Source organism: Aspergillus tanneri (genome assembly GCF_003426965.1).
Source record: "Aspergillus tanneri strain NIH1004 chromosome Unknown AapTan_1_pilon_pilon_pilon, whole genome shotgun sequence".
Taxonomy (NCBI): domain Eukaryota; kingdom Fungi; phylum Ascomycota; class Eurotiomycetes; order Eurotiales; family Aspergillaceae; genus Aspergillus; species Aspergillus tanneri.
In genome coordinates this window covers 2910006-2933531 of record NW_022984628.1, presented here as the reverse complement: position 1 = coordinate 2933531, position 23526 = coordinate 2910006, and the positions used below count along the sequence as shown (strand labels likewise).

General features: G+C 46.0%; 5 protein-coding genes across 5 annotated transcripts; 1 reads left to right on the top strand and 4 right to left on the bottom strand.

Moving 5' to 3' along the window:
- Window positions 1–183: 183 nt before the first annotated feature.
- ATNIH1004_002951 (RNA helicase SLH1) lies at window positions 184–6197 on the bottom strand (the record flags this gene model as incomplete). Its single annotated transcript, XM_033567635.1, has 3 exons — window positions 184–4331; window positions 4374–4506; window positions 4638–6197. 3 exons carry the CDS (start codon window positions 6195–6197, stop codon window positions 184–186), a joined length of 5841 nt encoding a protein of 1946 aa, XP_033429630.1.
- A 2999-nt stretch (window positions 6198–9196) lies between these two features.
- ATNIH1004_002950 (DUF3431 domain-containing protein) lies at window positions 9197–10234 on the bottom strand (the record flags this gene model as incomplete). Its single annotated transcript, XM_033567634.1, has 3 exons — window positions 9197–9254; window positions 9314–9883; window positions 9933–10234. 3 exons carry the CDS (start codon window positions 10232–10234, stop codon window positions 9197–9199), a joined length of 930 nt encoding a protein of 309 aa, XP_033429629.1.
- A 2026-nt stretch (window positions 10235–12260) lies between these two features.
- ATNIH1004_002949 (Rab family GTPase) lies at window positions 12261–13216 on the bottom strand (the record flags this gene model as incomplete). Its single annotated transcript, XM_033567633.1, has 2 exons — window positions 12261–13093; window positions 13171–13216. 2 exons carry the CDS (start codon window positions 13214–13216, stop codon window positions 12261–12263), a joined length of 879 nt encoding a protein of 292 aa, XP_033429628.1.
- Window positions 13217–14453: 1237 nt separating this feature from the next.
- Window positions 14454–16196, bottom strand: ATNIH1004_002948 (putative MFS monosaccharide transporter; the record flags this gene model as incomplete). Its single annotated transcript, XM_033567632.1, has 4 exons — window positions 14454–15270; window positions 15330–15870; window positions 15936–16043; window positions 16103–16196. 4 exons carry the CDS (start codon window positions 16194–16196, stop codon window positions 14454–14456), a joined length of 1560 nt encoding a protein of 519 aa, XP_033429627.1.
- A 5455-nt stretch (window positions 16197–21651) lies between these two features.
- CYB2 (L-lactate dehydrogenase (cytochrome)) lies at window positions 21652–23277 on the top strand (the record flags this gene model as incomplete). The annotated part of the gene is made up of 3 exons (XM_033567631.1): window positions 21652–21760; window positions 21818–22131; window positions 22198–23277. The coding sequence occupies 3 exons, from the start codon at window positions 21652–21654 to the stop codon at window positions 23275–23277; spliced, it is 1503 nt and encodes a 500-aa protein (XP_033429626.1).
- Window positions 23278–23526: the final 249 nt, after the last annotated feature.

The following is a 23526-nucleotide window of genomic DNA, read 5'->3' as shown; positions in this document are numbered from 1 at the left end:
TCGGTGAACGATTACAAGCAGGTGTAGATATTATTCAATGGCTGGTTCCAATATATTTGAATTTTTGTATATGCAATAAAACAGCCAACTTTATTTACATCATCTTCTTTCCACCCTATGCAAAGCATTGCAGAGAGACCTTTATAACTACAGAAAGAAAGCGATAGATCAAGCACAACGTAATCAATCCTTCGCAGGAAAACTTGATGACTCCACCACAGTCTGCTTCTCAGGCCCCAAGTCCACATCCACATTGGATAAAGCCCATTCCATCCCAGGATATGAATCACTAATAACCCTAATATTGACTGCCTTTCCACCCATTCCGGAAGCATACTGCGCAAGCAAACTGTCCGGAAACTTCACCGATGAGCGAACTGTTAGAGGACCACGTGCTTGATTCTTCTTGTCGGTAGGATGTTTGCTTGAACCGGCGATGGCGCGGTTATAACCGTTTTGCCTAGAAGGCGACGGCCATGAAACACGCTTCAGGGCAAGTAGTTCACCATCTTTGCCTTCGGGGGTAGCAGTGCAGACAATCAGGAAGAAGCCTTCCGTCTGAGGTTTGGGGAATCGAGGAGCATAGATTCTGTAGTCAGGGTTTGTTGGGTCGTTGCGCCGGGTCAAAGACACAGTAATACCGGTAGAGGAGACAGTGGAGATAGACACAGAGAGATGTGGAAGATAAGACGTAGCTTTGGTGAATTGAGCAGCCGCAGACGAAGGAAGTTGTAATTTCCTGGTGAGAGACGACACAGATGCTGCGGACTGGGATGAAAGGTCGACAAGCGAATCTGGTAACACTGATGGCTTGTCTTCGAGACTGACGCCGGGGAGAATCGACAAAGGAAGATCATCAGGCCATCTGGCTGATTTGATGCATTGAAGAAGGGACATGAGCGTCTGGCAGGCGTTGAGATATCCCATCTCGGCCATAACATCGATAGAAGCTTGCAATATACGGATACCCTGGTCCAAAACAGAGGTTTGATCACCCACATAATCGGATATCGGAAGATCGATTCTTGACATGTAAGCTTGAAGGAGGAGGAAGGCTTTTACATGAGGATCCCACAGTGGAAGGTTACCCATTGATTCTACCGATAATGGCAAGTTGCGGGCCAGTTCTCCATTGATGAGATCTTCGTTGTGTCGAACGGGTAACTCGTCGAATTCAGTAGCAGAACACATCCAGCTCAGTGTATCTTGGAAGGACGGATTTGGCTTCGCATTTATCATCAGGTATCGGATTGTTTTGTGTGATAGGTAGTAGTAACTCATAATCTTGCCGAATGGAGTTGGGTCGACTTCGCCCGTTGCAGAATCAAATAAAATGCAGGATGACTCCGCCAATTCACCAAGTGATTTGTCCACTAGTTCGATCATAAAATCTTGGGCTATTGTTTGAGCAGCAATAGTGTTGTGCTCTTCTGCTGATATCTCTAGACCATAGTATGAAGGGTTTTTATGCAGTCGGCGAAAGAAAAATGTCCATGTCAAATAGTCCAGAGCATCCTGTTTTGCTGTGATAGTACCCGCTGATACCTCAGCACCCAAGTGGTTATCGAGAACCTTGTGTAGGGTAGATTCCACCGGAAATCCTGTGTGCAAGAAGTGCTTGTAAAACGCTTTCTTTGAATCCTGGGTAAAGATACGTGCTATACCGGAGGTGTCGAACTGTGGACGACCTGCACGACCTAACATCTGCAAGACATCGGTTAGATCCATATCTCGATACCCTTCAATCTTAGCGTCGAAAAACTGTGTTCCTTTAACCACAACAAGGTGTGCCGGAAGGTTGACACCCCATGCGAGCGTGCTTGTCGCCACAAGAATTTGTATCTTGTTGTTTGCGAACAGTTCTTCAGCTAGCTGTCGGTCAGACTCCACCAAACCGGCGTGATGCAAGCCAATGCCGAAACTAAGTGCTTCTCTCAAAGCCTCGTCCTTTACTCGTGTGAGGTTCAACTGCAGGTCTTCTTCAGACATGCGAACGAATCGACGAGGGTTGTCTTCCATTCCGCAATAATTAATTAGATCTTTGGCAGTTAAGCGTGTTTGCCTGCGAGAGGCGACGAATACAATCACAGGTTTCTCTGGGGAGTGGTTTTTGATCGCAAGGAAAGTTGGTCGGTTCATCGATTGCATGAGAGGGCAAAATCCACGTTGTTCAGGGAAACCATCAATGTAAATCTCAAGAGGCACGGGGCGAACTGAGTGTCGGAAGTTGAACAATCCCTCCTTAACACCCAGCCAATTGGCGAGATCAGAAGCATTTGCACAAGCAGTAGACATGCCCATTAGCCGGACAGCACCCTTGGATTGTGAGGCAATGTAATTCATCCGGGAAACAATTATTTCGAGAATGGGGCCTCGATCACCGCCTAACAAATGGATTTCGTCAATGATGACCAAGCTCACTTTGCGCACATAGTCTCTGGTCTGCCAGCTACGGGAAATACCATCCCATTTTTCAGGAGTTGTGACGATAATATCAGCATCTCGGATTGTCCTCGTGTCAGGAGTGTTATCACCAGTCAACTCAACCAACCTAAGACCCATTGGCCCAGTAAGGCGTTTCTTCCAGTCCTGAACCCGTTCACGAACAAGTGCTTTCATGGGTGCGATATAGACAACTTTCGATCCAGGTTTCTCTCTGAAAGCCCACCACATAGCTAATTCTGCAGCTACTGTCTTTCCACTTCCTGTTGGCGACCCTAGCAAAATATTTGCTGGCGTGTGATAGAGTAAGTGGAAGATCTGGGTTTGCATCGGATTAAAAAACTGGAAGCGTTGCGTATACAGCTCTTCAAGAATCGGATTGTTGAGGGCAGACACAGGCAGAGGTTGGAGATTAAGCAGGTCTGTGTATGTACTTTCTGTATCAGGGCGGATCAGATGCTGAAATGATACCGGAGTTACAGTCTCTGCACCAAGCCACCGGTCAGAGATCGCACGAACATAGATCTGACTCGGCAATGGATCTGAGAGTGGGATGGTAAAGGTCAGCTCATGATCATCATGAAGCTTCTTCCGGCTGAGGATGAAATATTCATGGTGATAGATTTCAGAAGTTTCCGAATTTTCTACCCAGATCCAGTATGATTCCGAAGCCCCGTGATGCCTGTCGTTCCAGGTGAATTCAGGGTAGATGCATAGGCGAATACGCATGACATCGCGGTTCAGTGGTGCTATTTCTGCTTCCACGCTGAGAGTAGGGAAGTTGTCCAGTAGTTTTGCCAACGTCTTTCCCATCCGATTATTATGAACCAGCTGTCCAATCTCTGCAGTTTCCATGTCTCTCATAGACTCAATAGATGAAGATGGCAATTTTTCATCCAGGTTCTTAAGAATAGGTTGAGGCAAATCGAACTGGTGAAAAGGGTGGTCGAAGGGCCAGATTTGTTTTTCGATAGACTTGCAAAGTGACAAGAGCACCTCACACTGGTAGCCCCAACGACGATTCAGGGCAATCATGAATAGAGCACGACAGATGCGAGCTGCGTTCTGCGCCACATAGCCTGTATCGGAAACCAGTGCGAAATCCTCAATCTTAGCACGCGAGATGTACGACTGAAGTAAAATATTGGTTTTGGCTTGAGGAGAATCATTGCCCCCTTCTACTTCTGTCTGTACTGCTTCCTCACGTAGCCTGTCCAGCTCCTTCGACTCACTGTCTCGTGACTGGATATTATCAAACTCGCCACTCATGCTTATCATTTTGAGTACATCTGCGTCTCCAGATCGCGGACGCATCATCTCATTGAAAATCTCAACACTTGTCTGCAAAACATAGTACTGGCTCGCAATACGTCCAACATCTTTTGCACGAAGCTCCTCTGTCCTTTCGTTGTATATGATCATCTGACACTTTTGTAGAACTAAGGCAGCTTGAATGATCAACTGACGGCGTCGTTGGACCAGCATAGGGTCATCACGTATCTCAGCATACTCGATGCCATAATTTCGTGGTTCGCGTTTCATGCGCACAAAAAGATACGAATAACCTAGCCATTGCACTGCTTCCGCCACCGATGTAACAGTACCAAGAGAAATCTCCGCATTTAAATTGTCCACAAGTCTGCTCGAAAACCGAGATTCAATTGGTTGTTGTGACGTCACCGCAGAAAGGTAGTGGTGAAACTTATCGTGCGTGGTGCATATAAAACCGATACCCGTATCTTGGAATTGCGGGCGACCAGCACGACCGAATATCTGCAGTACGTCGAGTATACCGAGGTCGACAAACTTACCCTCCTGGGGATTATAAAGCTGGGTGCCCTTGATGACTACAGCGGCAGCAGGAAGGTTAACTCCCCAAGCTAGTGTAGCTGTGCAACATAGCACCTTTATTAGCCCTTCAGAAAACATACGTTCCATTAGATTACGGTCGCTTCGACTCATTCCAGCATGATGGGTTCCAAAGCCGCTGGCAAATAAGTCCCTTAACTCGCGGGCACGAGCATGTTTCATGTCCTTCAGTGCGTTCGAATAGTTCTCATGGTCCTGCAGCTGAACAAGTTCTCACATCCCTCCTCACCAGCCATCTGCTTGAGCATCCGGGCTGTAAGGACAGTGTCTTTCCGCGAGTGTACAAATACCATGACTTGATGCCCTTGTTCAAGCATATCACGTACTTTCTCATAGGATACAATATCAAGGTTTTCGCGAGATTGCTTGCTACCGGGTTTCCCCTTGACTCCGACGAAATGTTGTTCGAGAGGAACCGGTCTGAAAGAGCTGTCGAAATAAAACAACCCAGCCATCTTGTTGACCTTGAGGAAGTCCGCGACATCAGTATAATTTGGCAAAGTCGCAGAAAGACCAACTATACGGATGAGTGACTGTGTGCTTTCGACCTGACGCTGGGTTCGGGCCACCAAAGATTCGATGACCGCACCACGCTCATCATGGAGCATATGGACCTCGTCAATAATTAGCAGGCGCACTTTTTGGACGAGCTCGGTATCTCCAGTGCTTTTCCTGGTCACAACATCCCATTTCTCAGGAGTGGTGACAATAATCTGAGTTTCGACGATTTCCCGCTTTGTCAGTTGCATGTCACCAGTCAATTCGCGAACCTGGATTCCCAGCCATGCAAGGCGTTTTCCCAGCTTCTCAGTGACTTCAGCAGCTAAGGCCTTCATGGGTGCCACATAAACAATCTTGAAATTTTCCACTTGCACTGCAAACTCGGTCGCCTGTGGTTGCTCAATTGGGTTTGGAATAGTGTTCTTTCCAACGGCATTTAGGATTGTCAACATGGCAGCATCTGTTTTACCAGCACCAGTAGGAGCACAGATCAACATATTCTCATTAGTCTTATAAGCCACTTCATACAGTAAGCTCTGCATGCGATTCAAAGTTTTGTAGCCCTTGAAGGTTCCCTGACAGAGTCCGTCCAGAGAAGATATTTTTACAAGCTTCTGGGTACCTGCCAGTGAGCCTACTTTTGATGCTGGAATCTCACATTCAGTGTACCGCTGCTCCTCGATTTGCTTACTGCCAAATGGCAGGCCATATTTCTTCCCACCCAGAGCAAGAACATTTCTCGAATCATGGGACTTAAAGACATGAGGATAATGGGGTTCACTCTTTGTTTGCGCCGGTAACAGTGAGGCATGCTTATGTTCAAAATCCTGCTGCCGTAGAGCATGTTCCCGCTCTGCCCTTGTCTGCAACCTTACCGACATAAGCCCATCTGTTTGATCCTCTACAGAGTTCCTCATACTCGACAGAATATCTGCCCGGTGCGCGATCAGCTCAATCACGAATTCCAAGTCGTCGAATCCCACGATTTCAGCAAGTGACATCTGTAGCTCGTCATCGCCACTGTCTGTAGCTAGAGCTGCTGTAATCTTCTGAGACAATTCCATTGCACCTATACCAGGTTTCTGAATCGCAGTATTCTGGCATCTCTGCTCCAGCCAGGTTTGATTGTAGGGCGTTTTCGAAGAGGGTAAACCGTTGATCTCGTCGAGGTTTTCACTAGATTCGTCGTCGGAGCTGATGACATCCCAGATATCATCAACCATCGCAGGAGAAGAATACTCTTCGTCCAGGTCAAGTTCCAAGTCACTGCCATAACCAAGGTGGACTTGGGTGGTGTCTTTCGGGAGTTTCAAGTCAGCAATGGCCTGGCGCATGGCTGCTAGTTGAGTTAACCATTGTGACTCGGCGGAGCTGGAATTATCCATGGTAAGTGGATTTTAAATAGCCCTGTATCTTCAATAAAGGGTTAACAGCTATCGTCAAGCCAAAGAAAGGACCTGAAGTTGTGGTCTGGCAAATGGCTGAAGGAAGCAGAGGGAGTCGGGAACTCAATACGGAATCGCGCGGTGTTTAGGTGGCAGAATTGGCTACCGCCTATCCAATATACATTTACCACCGAGGGGCGGTAAGGACACTATTTCCAATTGACTGCATTTTCGACCTATCAACATCATGTGTTTCGCTCCTGTATTTAATTGGAATATTTTTGTGATACAACTATTATTTCTTGGGAGCTTTCTATCTAGGATATAAGAAAGAATATTTGTATTGTAAAGCCATTTGATCAATTCCAGGTTGGCCGGTTATATGCAGCTCTAAGTAGTAGCAGGATGGAAGTCGACTAGTACTTACTGGTAGCTTTACAAAGAATCACCATGACAATATAACAATATTGACAACAGATCGATATCTCCCACGCACCCACAATGGAAGATTGGCCCATCTCTCTGTGCTAGGAGGCACTTGTTAATAATCTGTTAAATATATCTTGACAGGAGAAGGAAGAAACGTCATAACATGTACTATTTCAATATTAATAGAGCAACGTGCTATATTTGCAATTCAGTTTCAGTTGGATTGCTCAGTACTGCTATGCTTAATGTATCTGTTTTGTAAACTGAATAGTTGCTCCGTATCCATTAGGTATTCAATGCCATGACATTAGGGTGGATCTTTTTAATTATCTGGAACTATTGTCATCTAATGAGCTCAGCCCCGTCTTAGACATGCCCCTCTAACAATCATGTTGTTCCAACCAGGTACCGCCACGCAAGACATAAATTATTACCAATAACCCATTCATATATTAACAGAAAACCCTACACCAAAAAAAATATACGGAGTTAGAAGGCGCAGTGGCTACACTTTTATAGACATTTTTATTTCTTTCAAATGTCTGGGAGTACATCACATATTATGTAAACCAAATATCATGACTCTGGAGGTGGCCTAGGGGTATAAAAAATTAACGTCTGGAAAGCTGCTAAGGCTCGTTTAAATCTCGCATTCTAAGCCCAGAAAATATAATAATTGCTAGATAACATCAGATAATCTATACACAGTTCAGCTACTATTGGTCGAAAGGTGAATCGTTGAATCTATCCATTTCATAAAACATTAAGCTATGATCGAAACATGTCTCAAGAGTATGAAACATATCTACTCCGTATGAATGACAACAAATCTCCACATTAACCACGTGCTATCCGAATTCAACCTAAATGCTTCTTTAAGGTCATAAATTTTTGGACTAAGCTCTCAACCTGCCCTATGTTGATGGCTAGCCAAGTTTTCGTGTGTCTTAGCAAAACCATGTCTTACATTCTAGTTATTATAGTAGGGGACTTTTAGACAGGAACGGCGCCATTACCAACGAAGCAGGCTTAGTCGCACTGTCGGCTGTAGGCCGATTACAGATAATACATGTAGAAGCGTTCGGGGCTCTTTAGTACCTATCTACCATCATCCAGTTATATACGGAATTTATTTCGCGTATCCCACCAATATTATCATCAGCACCAACATAATTAATCAATTCCCTCGATAGCATGATACCAAGCTCATAGAGATCCGCAGTTTTGAGTAGCCTAGACTTACAGAAGCATAGTCCAACCCACATAGATCTTTAGTTGGACTCACTATAGTGGTATTATTCGATATTCCCCCTTAGACTACTCCATATAGGCAACGAAATTTTTTTTTTCCACTAACGAAAGCTGGTCAAATTCTGCGCCCCACCAACAAGACGTGGGCAGCCTTACTGGTTTATGTTGATTTGTACAGTAGAGTAAATAACGGGGGGGAAACAAACCCTTTAGTCCCACGGGGTATGAGTTAGTTCCCCACCATCGAGACTGTACTACTACGTATCAGGTACAGCTGCGCAGAACAGATTGTGAATCCTCCACATGTTGGAAGAGTTTAGAAAGCTTGGTATGTGGCCTTTGACAAATGGGGCCAAATTGATCGAAATCCTACGGAGTACAAAGATGCATCTCTCCAACTACCGTTGTACGTACTTGGAGCCCATTCGTTTTAGGGCTGTGTGGTTGATGTGGCTGTATTTGTCTCGTTTTCAGTGGACCAATAGGCTGGAGAGTCAGTTGAAAATTTCTGCGCCTCTTACGTATGTACTTCAGCTGCCGGGCTGATGGCGCTGCTACATTGTTTCATATTTGTGGCTAGCTGTACAGAGTACTCTCCATATACTACCTAAATGCAATGGTCAGTGCATTGAGTAGGATGTAGAATCAGAGGGATTTACACTTATATGGAGTAGTTAGTATTCGAGTTTGGAACATTTTTTACTGCGAGACATACTATAGCATCTACATGGACGGACAAGCAGTAGACGAGCGGCTTTTGTATGTCCGGAAATAAATATTTTCTTGCATGGCTTACATCATTCATGATTACTGGGAAGTGATAAGGGATATGCGATTACTTCTTGGGCCATAGTGCATAATAACATATTGCATTGAGGCGTAGGAGCCAAAAAAAAAAAAAAAAAAAAAAAAAGGAATGGCTTTTGCATCGTATAAATTGCTCAAAGGTACTCCGTAGTATCGAGCACTATCCTCTAAGATATTTCCTATATAGTAAATAATATGCTAAACAATCAGTTCAAGTTAATGGTGTATTTTCTACTACCATTACCGGGACGAAATAGTTCCAACAGCTCATAAATGCCAAATTACGAAGTACACCGGTGAAAACTAGATACGTGATAAGAATGAAATTTCACGCTCTTAGATGAATAAGTTCCAATGCAATATTGAACAATATCGTCGACCAGTATGAAAAATTTTGAAAAGCTCCGGGTCCCTATACAGCAAGCACCGTCGAACATGATATAGAAAGGTAACGCACAGTTTGTGCAAGGTGTGATATATCAGAACAAGAGAACAGGGTATTATATACAACATTACCAGAAAAACGGATTTCCAAAAACTTCCCGGTAACACTCGAAAGTGTCGGGACAACTGTGAAAGGAACAATACGTCAGCAATGATAACCTTGGGATTGAGGAGTGTAAACTCACTAGACTGGATCTTTTCCGAAAATGATATGCCATGTATACTCCATCACATGCGCCGTTTCGTCGTCCTTCAAATTGTTGTTCAGCACCCAAGAGTAGAACCACTCATAGTCACTAAGAGGACGCTTCAAGACTTGGTCCCGCGAAACAGCGAATTGAGAGCAACACGGCACACCAACCTCGTTGGGCACATCGGTGTTGTTGAAAAGTTCCCTCCACGCCTGCGCATAAATCTTATCGGCTGGTTTTCCGGTAGGGCTATTTTCCAAGCTCGGTCTGATCTCACTGGGACAACCCGGGTCTTCCTGGCACCGAAGATTGACGTAGCCGTTTTGTTGTACGTAGTCGATCTTAAGGGTACGCATCGCCTGCACGTTACTATAATCCGTCGAATCCGTGTGCCAGGCCCCAGGGAAGCCGTCCTTGTGGCTGTGAAGGAAGATCAGTGTTGCGGGGAGGTCGTGGTAATGGTCAACGATATATTGAAGGTATGCGAGACTTTCGCGACCCTTGTTCACGGGGGTATGGCGGGGTGCGTTCGGATCGTCGACGGTATAAATGAAGTTACGCCATCTACACGAGTTAGTCGGATACGTCTCTCAAGCTGGACTACGCAACGTACTCTGCGAGTTCAATGCTGACCCACGATGTATCCTCCGCTGCCAGTTTGGCCATTACAATCACTCGATCATTGGGCACGATAATCGGGGTCGTTTCGTAAGTCGGTTGGGTGACGATGAGGGGTTCCTTCCCTTGTGAGGCCCGTCCATTTGGTGTCTCGTGAGTCCCGGGATTCCCATTTATATTGAGCGGCCAAAAAGACTGGGCCCGCGTATCATCCTGAAGGAAGTCGAGGTGTCGCTTAATCAGGAAGATGGCGAAGATAAAGAGTGCGGCCAGACCAACACGGTAAGATAGTCTCATCTCATAACATTTGATGCGCTGAACCGATTTGGGAGAACGTAGGGAGAGAGAAAAGGAGAGAAGGATGGTAAGAAGCTGGGAAACGTAGGTGATGGGGTAGGAAGAAACTGGTGGAAGAGTGGATAGGATACCTTTTTTTCCCTCTTTTTTTTTTCTTTTTTTTTTTTTTGTTTTGCCTACATGAACGGAGAAACAAGAATATTAAACGGGAAAAATAACCTTGCTTGGATAATAATACGCAGGGATTTCTAGCGGTAATTAAGACCTTATTATAGATCCCTACTACCAGGTGCTAGGCCACTAAAAGGAGAGGGAAGGAAAAATCAAAGACAAGAAATAAGCGAGCGAAGGGACAAAATGAGACAAGAGACCAGCAAGATCACGAACCAAAGAAATGTACACGATGTGGCATGTACCGGGCAAAGACCATATCATTTGAGGATACTCTGGACGCGGATTGGTGGGATAGCAAAGAAGATCTGCAGGGGCGACAGCACAGTGTGCGAAGGTATGGTTGAAATTAATTACCTTAGTATTATTAGGTAAGAAGAGTTAACAAAGAAACTTCTATCATCAAATCTCCCGAGTGGAGCAGGGTGAGGGTCTTACCGTCGCCTTCCCAGAGTCCATTCGTTCTAATTGTATGTAATTACTTCCATGCTCATTTAGTTCTTCCATGGAACCCATTTGTATTTCCGACTCCGTGCCCCTACCAAGACCATTTCCATCCAGGACGTGGCAAACAGGTCTTAGTCATCCCATCTGCCCAGCCCGACGGCGCTCCGGTGTCATGCCCTGCATCTACCAGTAAAACTTTCCAACCTGTCAGTGGAAGATTACCGTGATGATCCCGTTTCTAACAGAGTTACGATCCACATTCATAAAGTCTATCTCAAACGCTCCACACATCAACCCTATCCTACTGGCTCAGTGCCCTGTCAGACACGCCAGATCCGTCCCTAGTACCTGGTCGTTTTGGGATGTTATCAACCATGCAGCTAGCTAGTTCTCTGAACTCGAAGGGCATTTGATCTCCTGTATAAATATCATGCCCGATAGCACCAGGGGAAAGTGACAACACATCTAACCAGGAAGCAAACAATCGTATACCTACCCGACTTCGAGACGTTTATATCAATCTTTCGGTAACTTTCGGAAGATCACCATGGACTTGTACAGTAACACCGTTGATGCACCCATCTACCTATCATACGATCAATGCTGATCTCTTGGTGCTACCCAGTCGGGAAGGCCGGTTCACTCTGCAGTGAGCGTGAACAGTGTACACCTACAATCCGGAGATCGGCATTCATCCGTTCAGAGTTTCCAGTTCATCCAAATAGTTATCAACAACCTTGCAGCAGAGTCGGGAACTATTGCTTCATGGCCAATCAATGGATGCGGATTATATCATCATGATCTGCTAGGCGTGCAGTAACTGTCACACTGTACGAGGGGTTACGCAATTGCCACATTCCATTGAATTTCCTCCGATACACTATCAAATAGCTGATCGACATGTGCCTCCATTGGTCTGATAGGAAATGCGGGGTTTGACAAGGTGCGAGGTTTCGCAGGCCTTTTGAAATAGGTGTGTGTATCTCTATACACAGTGTCAATGTAAATGATATAACTGTAGTGAACATATATGATATTCCTATCTATCTAAACTAGTAATATATGAACACCCCATCATAAGCTTAAACCTATTCAAGGTGCCTGCACCTTGTTCATCTTCGTCCATCCTTGTCAAAATGGAACGCTTGCCCCCAGAAATTATGAATACAAGACAATGCAAATCATGAGCAAACCCAAGTGAAAACAGTATAGAAAGAAACTAGAAAAAAGTAAACGTACAATTTAAGTGGATTCACCAAAAAAAAAAAAAAAAAAAAAAAAAAAAAAAAGCGCCAATCCAGTGCTTTCATGCAATCAACACAAAAAGAACAGTGGAAAAAAAGGGGGGGAAAAGGAAAGGGAAAGAAAGGAAAAAGATATGTAGATAGATACGAACCAAAGATATTCATCAACAGCATCGTCCTCCCTTCTTCTTGCCGATCTCCACGGCCTCAATACCGTCGTCATCAACACTACTTGGCGGGAAGCCCAGCCAACTCCTGCGCTTGTCACCATGTCCCAAGCGAAAACTGCCATTGCCTTCGATATTTCTCACTACAGGTGAAGGGACGCCGTCGATTCCGGAACCAGACCCCTGCGACAGAACGACGCTAGCCTCCTTCTTGTTGCGCTCTTCCACTAGTTTTCGCGTGATGACACGGAAAACCTCCTCGATACCCTCACCATCCTTGGCGCTGATCTCGTGGCAGCAGTCCCATCCAATGTCTTGTCCCCAAAACCCACTGCTGCGCTTGCTATCCGGGCCCTGGAGAGTGGTGCTGGAGGAATGTCCCACACCAGCAGTTGGAGGAGGGGTTGATGCCTGGGAAGGATAAAGCTGTTCTGCGACGTAGGCGATTGTACGTTCAAAGGGGACGCGACGACACGACGGATCTAGCGCAACGATATCTGACTTTGTCCCAACAACGTGGATAACAATTGGGTCGTCCTCAGTCAAGTTATTCTTCAACTCTAGGAGCCATCCTGTCATTTCCTGGAAACTTTGCTCATCCGTGATATCGTAGCAGAGTAAACAGGCGTTCGCGCCGCGGTAGTAAAGTCGGGAAATACTGCGAAATCGTTCCTGACCTGCAGTGTCCCATATTTGAAGACGGACGATGGTATCGGACGCGCTGTCGAGGACGCGTTTGGTGACAAACGAGGCGCCGACAGTAGATGCGGTGCCTGAAGGGTTGAAGGCGTTCTTTACATAGCGTTGAACCAGGGATGTCTTGCCAACACCTGAATAAATTAGCAACAGGTACGATCGCCTAAGCTCTGCAACTCTGCGACAAGGGAAAAAGAACATGAGAACATACCTTGCGCACCCAGAACAACGATCTTAGCCTCGAGAGAGGAACTCATGGCGGGGTAGACGCGATGGCGGGGCCCGAGGAGAGCTGGATTTGCATGATCCAGCAATGACTTAAATCGCTGATCAAAAATAAATGCAAGCAGGGGCGATTAAATCAAAGTCATCTAGTTAAAAATAATGAATGGTAGTGGGGAAGAAAGAAGAGAACCGAGAAAACAAAGGAATTCGTTTTCTCGAGAGCCCCATGAGACGGCGGAGCGCGATTTGTTTGAAGGGCCGTGACGGCGGAAGGAGGCTCGATTGAGGTCAGTCAACAACCACCACCACTACTAGGCTCGATCAATCACCTATCAAGGCAGCAGGATGGGGCGGAGTCGGATCAGCCGATCACTGCGGAACGAGATCAGGTGCTGCTGTCCTTTGTCGTGATGACCTGTTAATGGACCTTTTTGTCACATTCACTCGGCTTCTTGTCAAAAGCGTGAGAGCATAAGAGATGGGGAATGATTGAAGAGTCAAGGAGCTGAGAGTAAGAAAAAAAAAATCGAGTCACATTTAGAGTTGTAAGCAGGGAATGACACACCCTTGCATTCTTGGCTTGGTGGTGGCTTAGTGGTCAGAAAATAAAGGCTCATAAATACGAGGCACTTGTTTACTCGAATGAGCTATATTGATGTTGACTAGTGCCATGTTTATATTCTACTATAAAATAATCTACATATGCATCCATGGATTCAGCAAACTGGATCCCAACGTCTTCGGACACCATAGTGACATCATCCCCTACTGCAATGGTGCAACAGGTTAATACGTCCGAAGCTGTCACACAGGACAATGAATATATATAGTGGAAATAGGAATGTAGAAAACATTCATGTCTAGTTTCATCACGTCTAGTAATGGTCTATTGTTATCGACTGTTATCCTTCAACAGTCATAATAAATATACACAGTTCATGTCCCGCGAAAAAATGCAACCGCAAATATCCGTTCCACGGATTAGACTCAAGGGTTAGTCGCGAAAAGAAAATCAAAATCAAAACATCAGGGGAATCTCGCGATCACCAGATACACACAATTGACCGATGACAGCGGTGTCAAACTCACGCAATGTCAAGTCCATCGGCATATATGACTAAAAAAAGACTAACAATCTAGACAAAATATGACGCACGAGGAAATGCGATACATAATAACCGCAGGGTATCAGTGGGATCAACATGTGAATTTTCGAAGTTTTCTTTCAACCATCTGCCCCAGCATTAATCTCCTTCGCGATGAACCGGCTTACACCGAAGGAGAGTATTCAGCAACGGCCTTCTCGGAATCCTCGCTAGTACCACCGAAGCCATATTCGATAGCCTTAGCCTCGATTTCCTCATCAGAGAGCTTGGGCAGCTGTTTGGCGGCGGTAACATAGCTGATGTTTTCGGTGTAACCCTTGGCGAAAATAATATCTATCTCTTCCAAGCTTCGGTTGGCTGTCTCAGGGTAGAAGAAGTAGACGATGGGGAGGAAGATAGCGTTCAAGCAAGCGAAGAAGAGATAGGTACCCCATTTAATAGAAGAAATCATGGGGGGAGTCCACATAACAACGGCGAAGTTAAATAGCCAATTACTGCAGGTCGAAACAGCGTTGGCCTTAGCACGGGTCTTGATAGGAGACAGCTCAGCTGGATACAGCCACGGCAGAGGCAACATAGCAGCACCGAAAGCAGCCATATATAAGAAGAGACCAAACACAGCACCTTTGGCAGTCTGGTTATCACCAGGGATTAAACAGGCGAATGTAATAACCATGGAGATTGTCTGCACAAATGTACCACCAAGGAAGAGGTTGCGGCGACCAACTTTCTCGATAAAGAACCAGGAGAAAGTGGCGAAGATAGCATAAACAATCATATTCACACCACCAATTAATAGAGCCATATCATCGTCCTGACCAAGATCCTTAAGGAGCACAGGGAGATAGTAGATAACAGCATTGCAACCCCCAAGCTGTTGGAAGATCTGGGAAGAGGAACCGACAACCATACGACGGAAGTGTTGCGTGCGGCCACCAGTGAGCAAATCACTGAAGCGGGTCTTCTGACCAGCACCGGAACTAAGTATCGTGTTAGTTATACACTGGGGAGAAACCAAGAAGTTATTCTGAGAACTTACGCTCTGATTGATTCCATAACCAGGTTCCTCTGCATCTGGGTCTCCGGGTCATGAACTTCCCAACCACCAAGCGCAGCAAGCACGTATTCACCCTCCTGGATGCGGTCCTTGGAGATCAGGTAACGGGGAGAATCGGGCAGGTAGAACATTCCCACCATAATAATAATACCAAAGATAATCTGGAAAGCAATGGGGAATCTCCACACGAGGTCAGCAGGGCCGTAGTGAGCCCCAAAGTCAATCCAGTAGGCAATTGCAGTACCAATAGCAATCACGCCACCTTCAATACAGATCAGCAAGCCACGATTGCTGGTCTTGGAGCATTCAGCCTGGTAGGTCGGGATAGTAGAAGTATTCATTCCGTTGCCAATACCAGTGATCACTCTACCAATAAAGAACTGGAGCAGAGGAATGTGGCCAGTGAAGGATGTCACCTGAATGATAACTCCAACAATCATAATAGCGGCTCCGGAGAAAATCATCCAACGACGACCAGTTCTGTCACCAAAAACCAGGGCAAAGACGGCACCCGCCAAACATCCTGTTGGAACGGTGGTCAGCGCGGGTCGTCTATGATATTGATTGAAATAGAATATGGGAACGAACCAAGTTCGTAGACGGCTGTTACAAGGGCCTGCATGACTGAATCATTCCTGGTTGCAGTGAACACATCGTTAAAGGCCTTGTCGCTGATAATACCGGACATGACACCCTCTTGAGGCCGAGGTTAGATTATTCGAAGCGTCATCTGTTCAACATGGTCCAGTACTTACGGTCATATCCAAAAAGTAAGAAACCCATTGTGGCAATGGTAGACACGGCCAGAGACAGCGGCCGGCCCGACATGCCAGCGTATGAAGGCGCCATGTTGGATAAGGATTGAAGGAGTTGATCGGGAAGAGGTGTGAGTGCCCGAGACAAGCCTCCAGAAAGATCAATGCACCAGGCAGTAATGACTAGGAGTCCCCGGTAGTTCCTTCAAATTGGCGTGAGATAAGAGATTGAAAAGAAAGGAGTGTTGAAAAAAAAAAAAAAAAAGATGGAACGAAAAAACGCGGAGAAGACGGGGGGGGGGAAGGGGGTCATTTCTACTTCTCCATACAGGCGGTTGTGGCAACCATGCGTGCTAGCCGACAATCCCTTATCCCCCAAAGTTACACTCCTCCATTCGTACCAACACTCATAGTTAATTGTACCATTGTTTGTTTTGTGGAGCAGGGGACTGAATGCATCAATAATGCTGGTTTAAGCATTACTTTGGGGCGGTTCGAGGGCCCACAGGTGGATACGCTGGAGATTCAATAAGCAATGACATCACTTGTGCCTTGTTATGGAGCCGAAGGAAAAAAGATGGAGAAAAGGGGAAAGAATTTTTATGAAAAGCCGAAGGCTCCAAAAATGATAATAAATTAAAAATTAAAAAAAAAAAAAAAAAAATAAGATTATTCACCGGATGGTCCGGCCCACGCCACATCACTGGCGAACAATTCCCTCATCCTCTCAAAATTCACCACACCTGACTGGTGCTGCCTCCACCGAGATCCAATCGGCCCACCACTACACTTATCCACATCTCTTATCCACATGTCTTATTCTACGTATCGACGCATAGAGAAATAGGTACCTACATACACGTACGGCGTGCATGCGGGTGTTCGATGGAGCATGCCTTAGAATCTTGACTAGCTAATCGATGTGCTGGGCTGACCTGTCCTTTCTGGCTATGATACCGTTAGGGAAGGTCAAGCGATGAACCCCTCTGATCCCATGGGGAAGAGTGTTTGTGGTGTCCCTTTTGTCCATTCCCTGGTACGTTCTTCTTTCCACCATACTACGGAGTACATCCGCTTTCCCCCTTCCATACGTGGGGTATATCCACTCCGTTCTCCGTGCGACGGCTTGTGGTGCAATTTTTCTCCTATCCCGATGGGTGCAAGTGTTCTTCGGGAAGCCGTTTCCGTGGATGTCCCGACCGAGCCTAGCGCCTCCCAGGCCTCATACCAATAAGATCTCACTCTCCGAAAAATTTGCCTGTAACCACAAAATTCAGTTGGTAGAGAGGATGCAAGGGTGTGGAATGGTGCCCGACATCGATCGGTGATTCGACACCAGAGTTTCTGGATACATGGGTGTCCTCCACCATTTCATCTGCTCTGACTCGGTGTTGATTCAGATTCTCCAATTTTCGCTCTCCCTTTGCCATTTAGTTCAATTATGGAGATTACTATTATATAATCACAACAACTGTTAATATAATTCGCTTACCCCTTGCACTGTCAGAACTTTTCGATTCTGGTCCCTCGGCTCTTTTTCTCCACGTCCAACGTCTCAGGCAACCATCATTTTGTATGCAACCACCACGACATAGTTCCTCCATCGAGCTCCACGGACCCATCTAAAACACCCCGGTCGCCATTAAGTAGGAATGAAATTTTATTAGCGACACTCATCGGACGTCAGTTTCATGCATGCCTTGATCAGCCGCGCGCATTGTACTTCGTAGTTGGCAGGACCTCGCCTAGCAGTGATCACCTACCATGTGCTTCCTGTGCCTACACAGACAAAGGTAGTCAATTAAGTCGACCAACTCACGTATGTTCCGATCAGACATCTCGACACGTTTCACCCGTACTCTAACACCTCCGACACCGACAGGTTGTCAAAACTGTGTCAACGTCTCAAAACGCCAAGTGCCAAGTACGTCAGGGAACAGGAATGCTCCTCCAAGCTCAGGATTAGGTGTCTTGATGAGAACAAGAGTCCGACAAGACTCTCGGCGAAGGAGGGGGGTGGGGCGATGGAAGTGGAGAACAAGTCTTCTTCGAGCCTTCGACGAAGATCCCAGTGGATCGCCAAGCCTAAAACTATACACTCCAACCGACAATCGTCATCCGGGATTGCCAATGAACATCATCGCATTAACCCTACCTCACCGGATCCGCTGACGAGTGTGGCAGTAAAGCGCGGCCGTAAAACGTTTTCATTGCCCCTCAAGTAGCCCTGGCAATTTTATAGGTCCCATTGTCATCCAATTACTACTAACCTCTTGATCTTCCCCATATCAGAGGTAGCGTGGTTTCCGGAACTCTGCGGATGCCAACGGAACACGAACACATCTATCTGGACTTCCAAGAGAAATCAGATCCGCGACATCCGCTAGGAGAGACAAACGATTCAGGAAGCACTAAGGCAATGATAATTGCCTGATGTCTCGGACTGCTGAACAAAACAAAATAAAAACTTCCACCAGCAATGTCAGATGGTGCCTGTTCGATATTATACCTGTCAACGTGAATTATTAGTTATTGTTATCTAGAGTTTTCCGTTAATCCGTCCAAGATGATGTCGAAAGTCGCATATCCTATTAGTCCTGCGATAAAGGGTATCGTCATAACTGTCTACTTCGCCATAAGAAGCCATAAACCTCGTAGAATGGTCATCGTTCCTCATAGTAATAGTCCAGCTGTCTGCCTCAATTTCTTCAGGTGAGCTTGACGATATGGGACTTTTCCACTTCCTGTACATCAGCGTAAGCATTGTTGCATGGATTTCATTCTACGCCATTGGAATGGACCCAGAAGTTGCGTTCGGCCTGGCAAGCATTGGTGTGTACATCCTGACTCGAGGATCTGCCAGATACGGCCCGATGGTCGTGAAAATGTGAAACCGATTGTTTGCGGTCGGCTCGGACAGATGCCGCTTATGTAGTATGCCGAGTCGGGTAAGTGTCTTGGCTCTGGAGACAAGGCTCCAGCAAAGTGTTTCAGTCAACACAGAAATACCACAGAAATTCCACCAATATGGCTCGCCAAGAGCCAATGGGTTTTTAGGTGCCTGAATCAATACTTTTGTATAAGTAATCTGATCAGCTAACTGTCAAGGTGCGGTTTGTTTCGGAACAAGGCATTTGGAGAATAAGAAAAAAAAAATTGTGTGGCCACACCAAGCGGTTTTCTCGCCAAATGTGGAACAAAAATTGACGAATAGACAATGAGTGTTAGTCATCGACATCGACTAGGTGCGAGTGTTGATTGCCAGGTATGACTGGTTGATAGGCCGACAAAGTGTGGCTTGCAGACAGTGTTGTACGCAGTCAGACTGACTGTCAGAGACTGGCTGGACAGAGACTGGGTGGTCGACGAGTTAAATATACAGAGAACAACAGTCGGCACGGCGGCACCGATAGTCCAGGAGATTCGGGACTATCATGCCGGACGGAGGTCCCGGGCCATCCTGATCACGAGTACCTTAAAATATCAGAATCAAGGGGGTCTCAGAGATAGTAGCCTAAATAGTGGCCCAATCATTGACCGAGACTGTGTTCTAGATGCTTCATAACAGCCAGAAATAGCGCAGATGGAACAACAAGTATGATGATCAGGAGATCTCAAAACAGGCACTAGGCTGGGAGACCACAGTAATAGCCTAGGGATATAAGCAAAGAAAGCAGAATAGCTCAAAATTTGCGTATACCGGGTGTTTGCTTAAAGTGAAATTTTGACTTTCCTCAGCCATCCTTTTATAATTTTTTTGGAAAAAATATATATTAATTTGATAGCCTTATTAGTACTATATCTCTATTTTTTTAATAAAATTTTATGTATGTCGTACTATGTCGCAAAAATATATTTATGGGGAAGATATATATTTTTGCTAGAGGTACATTGGGACATAAAATGTTTGAACCCCCTTTACCTGACCGCCCGCCCCACCTACCTACGGCGCCTATCATGTTTATCACTTTAAAGCTTCTTAATTAGAGAGCTTGGCCGGCAGAATATAACTGTTTAGGTAGGCGGAGTATGAACGCAGATCAAGGAGGTTCAAATATTTTTGAACCTCACTGCAAAGCCAGTATAGAAAGTGTATCATTACGCAACGCACTTTGCATTGTTACTCTATTGTTCTCACCTTCATTTAACGATGTGACAGGGCTGCCGAAATAGGCTACGTAGTGATTCTATAACACAGTGAGTAGGCTCTATCCCCGAAGAGGTGGAGACTATACTGAAAGGGGTAGTAGGACTAATATAAGTATTACTAAGCAGTAATTGCGATTTCCGATATTGACTGAAATTGAACGTATTGAAAAGGTCTGCTCTTCTAACTATGCCAAATATGCTATAATTATATGACATCGAGAATATGGGTAAAACGGGCCGATATTGGTCCGATCAGATGAGCTGAAGTAGTTGAATAATACACGGATATGACTCCTAGCGGTCATTTATATTGGCAATACCTATCAGCGGCAGGCCGTGGCGGGCTGCAGACTGTGATGGTTTGGTTGTCTCTGCGCTAGTAGAGATAAAACCACTTGACCATATAAAAAGGTACAAGACGACTGATCGAAGATCAGTCGCATCTAGCGCCCTATATAGTATGTTACAGGTTCAGCCTGTGACACAGACAGAGGGTTCAGTGAGGGCCGTTTCCGGCGCCCTGCTAACCGTCACCTCGATTACTGCATTCCAATGCATTCATTTATTTAAATAGCTGCATGCAGGTTTATATTTTTCTTTTTGTCAATCTAGATCAGTATTGCTTTTAGATGAGGAAAGAATAGAATCAGGGGGAATACCCCATAGAGGAGGAAGAAAACAATGTATAAGCTCATTGCCTGACTTGGGGTTGAAGGATTTAAGATTATTAGATATATTTTCGCCTAAAATTGGGTCCAGACCAGCCTATCAGAATATCTGACCCCCTTGATTGCAATTTCACATTGAATGAAGGTATCATCAAAGTCCTAATTAGATGAAATGATATCACAGGAGTACTCCGTACTGCAAGCAAAACAAGAGGTCAAGTATTTTGACAAGTAGTATCACTATTTTACAACGTTAGGTTTGCATTCTCACGTTCCTAAACGGGTATAAGTGCACGTAAGAATAGTCGGCTTCGTATCTAAAAGTCCATATTATAGAGTAAACTGAGATTGTCAATCTCCTGGACATCCGAATATCGGAGGGAGCGCTTGCCTTGGCACTTAAGTCGACACAGGAAAGATGATCACCAAGCCAGTCGGCCGAGATAGCCAACATCGCCCGAATCCCCCGCAATTCCCCAGGCCCTCATCATCCTCAGCCAACGAGTGCCACCCAATTTCGCCCACCCATCTCCCATTCGCTCGCTCCTAATTATCCCGAGGTCAGCTCTAGTCGGTGGGCTTCTGGATCTTGGAAATAAAAGTAGTGGTTAAAGCCCTTTCTACCGAGGGGGATTCTTGTGACAAGGATTCTATTTTCCCTTCACTGCCCCCCCTCTCTCCCTTGCGTCTCTGATTTCCTCTTCCTTTCCTTTCACCTCCGTACTATCAGCCATGAGTAAAGGAAATCTTACCGGCGCTGAGGTCGCCCAGCACAACTCTCGTGAGTCTTGCTGGGTTGTTGTCCACGGAAAAGCCTACGACGTGACCGAATTCTTACCAGGTATATACTTATAATACGAGCTCCATTCTATATAAACCGTATTAACGACTGTTGCAGAGCATCCCGGCGGCCAAAAGATCATACTGAAGTACGCTGGCAAAGATGCGACAGAGGAGTTTGACCCGATTCACCCCCCAGATACACTGGACAAGTACTTGGACTCCTCCAAACATTTGGGTGAAGTCGACATGGCAACCGTCAAACAAGAGGAGAAGGCCGTCGATCCCGAAGAGATAGAACGTCAAGAGCGAGTCAAGCGCATGCCTCCGCTGGAAGCTTGCTACAATCTCCTGGACTTTGAGACGGTCGCACGCAGCGTTATGAAGAAGAAAGCCTGGGCGTACTATTCCAGTGGTGCAGATGATGAGATTGTAAGTGGTCTTTCATGGGTATTATTACTTGTTATCGAAGTATCACTAACTTGGGACTCTATCTAGACTATGCGTGAAAACCACTCCGCTTTTCACAAGATCTGGTTCCGTCCTCGCATCCTCATCGACGTCGAGAATGTCGATTTCTCCACTACAATGCTCGGGTCGAACGTGTCGATACCCATCTACATAACTGCGACTGCACTAGGGAAATTAGGCGACCCGGAGGGCGAGGTGGTGCTAACTCGGGCCGCGCGCGATCACAATGTTGTTCAGATGATTCCGACCTTGGCGTCTTGCTCTTTCGACGAGATCGTCGATGCCAGGCGGGGCGACCAGGTGCAATGGTTGCAACTCTACGTCAATAAGGACCGCAATATCACCAAAGGCATTGTCGAACACGCAGAAGCCCGTGGCTGCAAAGGTCTCTTCATCACCGTGGACGCACCTCAGCTCGGTCGTCGGGAGAAGGACATGCGGTCGAAGTTTTCCGATGTCGGGTCTAACGTCCAAGCCACTGGAGGCGAAAAAATTGACCGCTCCCAGGGAGCAGCACGTGCCATCTCGTCATTCATTGACCCCTCGCTCTCCTGGAAAGACATCCCATGGTTCCAGTCCATCACGAATATGCCCATAATCTTAAAAGGCGTCCAGCGCGTAGAGGACGTCCTCCGTGCTATCGAAATGGGCGTACAGGGTGTGGTCCTCTCCAACCACGGAGGTCGTCAACTGGACTTCTCGCGGTCTGCCATTGAGATCCTCGCGGAAGTCATGCCGGTCCTCCGGGAACGCGGCTGGGAAAGCAAGATTGAGATTTTCGTGGACGGTGGTGTCCGTCGTGCCACTGATATTCTGAAGGCGCTGTGTCTGGGTGCAAAGGGCGTTGGTATCGGACGACCTTTCCTGTACGCCATGTCGGCGTATGGTCAGCCCGGTGTCAACAGGGCACTTCAGCTTCTTAAGGATGAAATGGAGATGAACATGCGACTTATTGGAGCCAGCACGATTAAAGATTTGAACACCAGTATGCTCGATGTGCGCGGCCTGGTGGGTGGTCATAGTGCCCCCGTACCATCGGATACACTGAGCCTTCGTGTTTATGATCCTCTTCAGGCACCTCGGTTCAATGAGAAGTCTAAGCTGTAACTTGTGTGGCTCCTTGTTCTTGTTCCCCACAAAACAGATCCTCTAATTGATTTCGATGTGTCTAGCACATAACGACTAGGTACATGATCTTATTAGATCGCATATACCCCTTTTTTGGCGATTAGATTATATTACAAACATTGTACTTTAATTATAAATTTACAGGAGATAGATTTACAACAATTCTTTTTTTTTTTTTTTTAAACAAAAAAAAACATCTAAGTCCATGCTCCCTGGTTATTGGGGCAC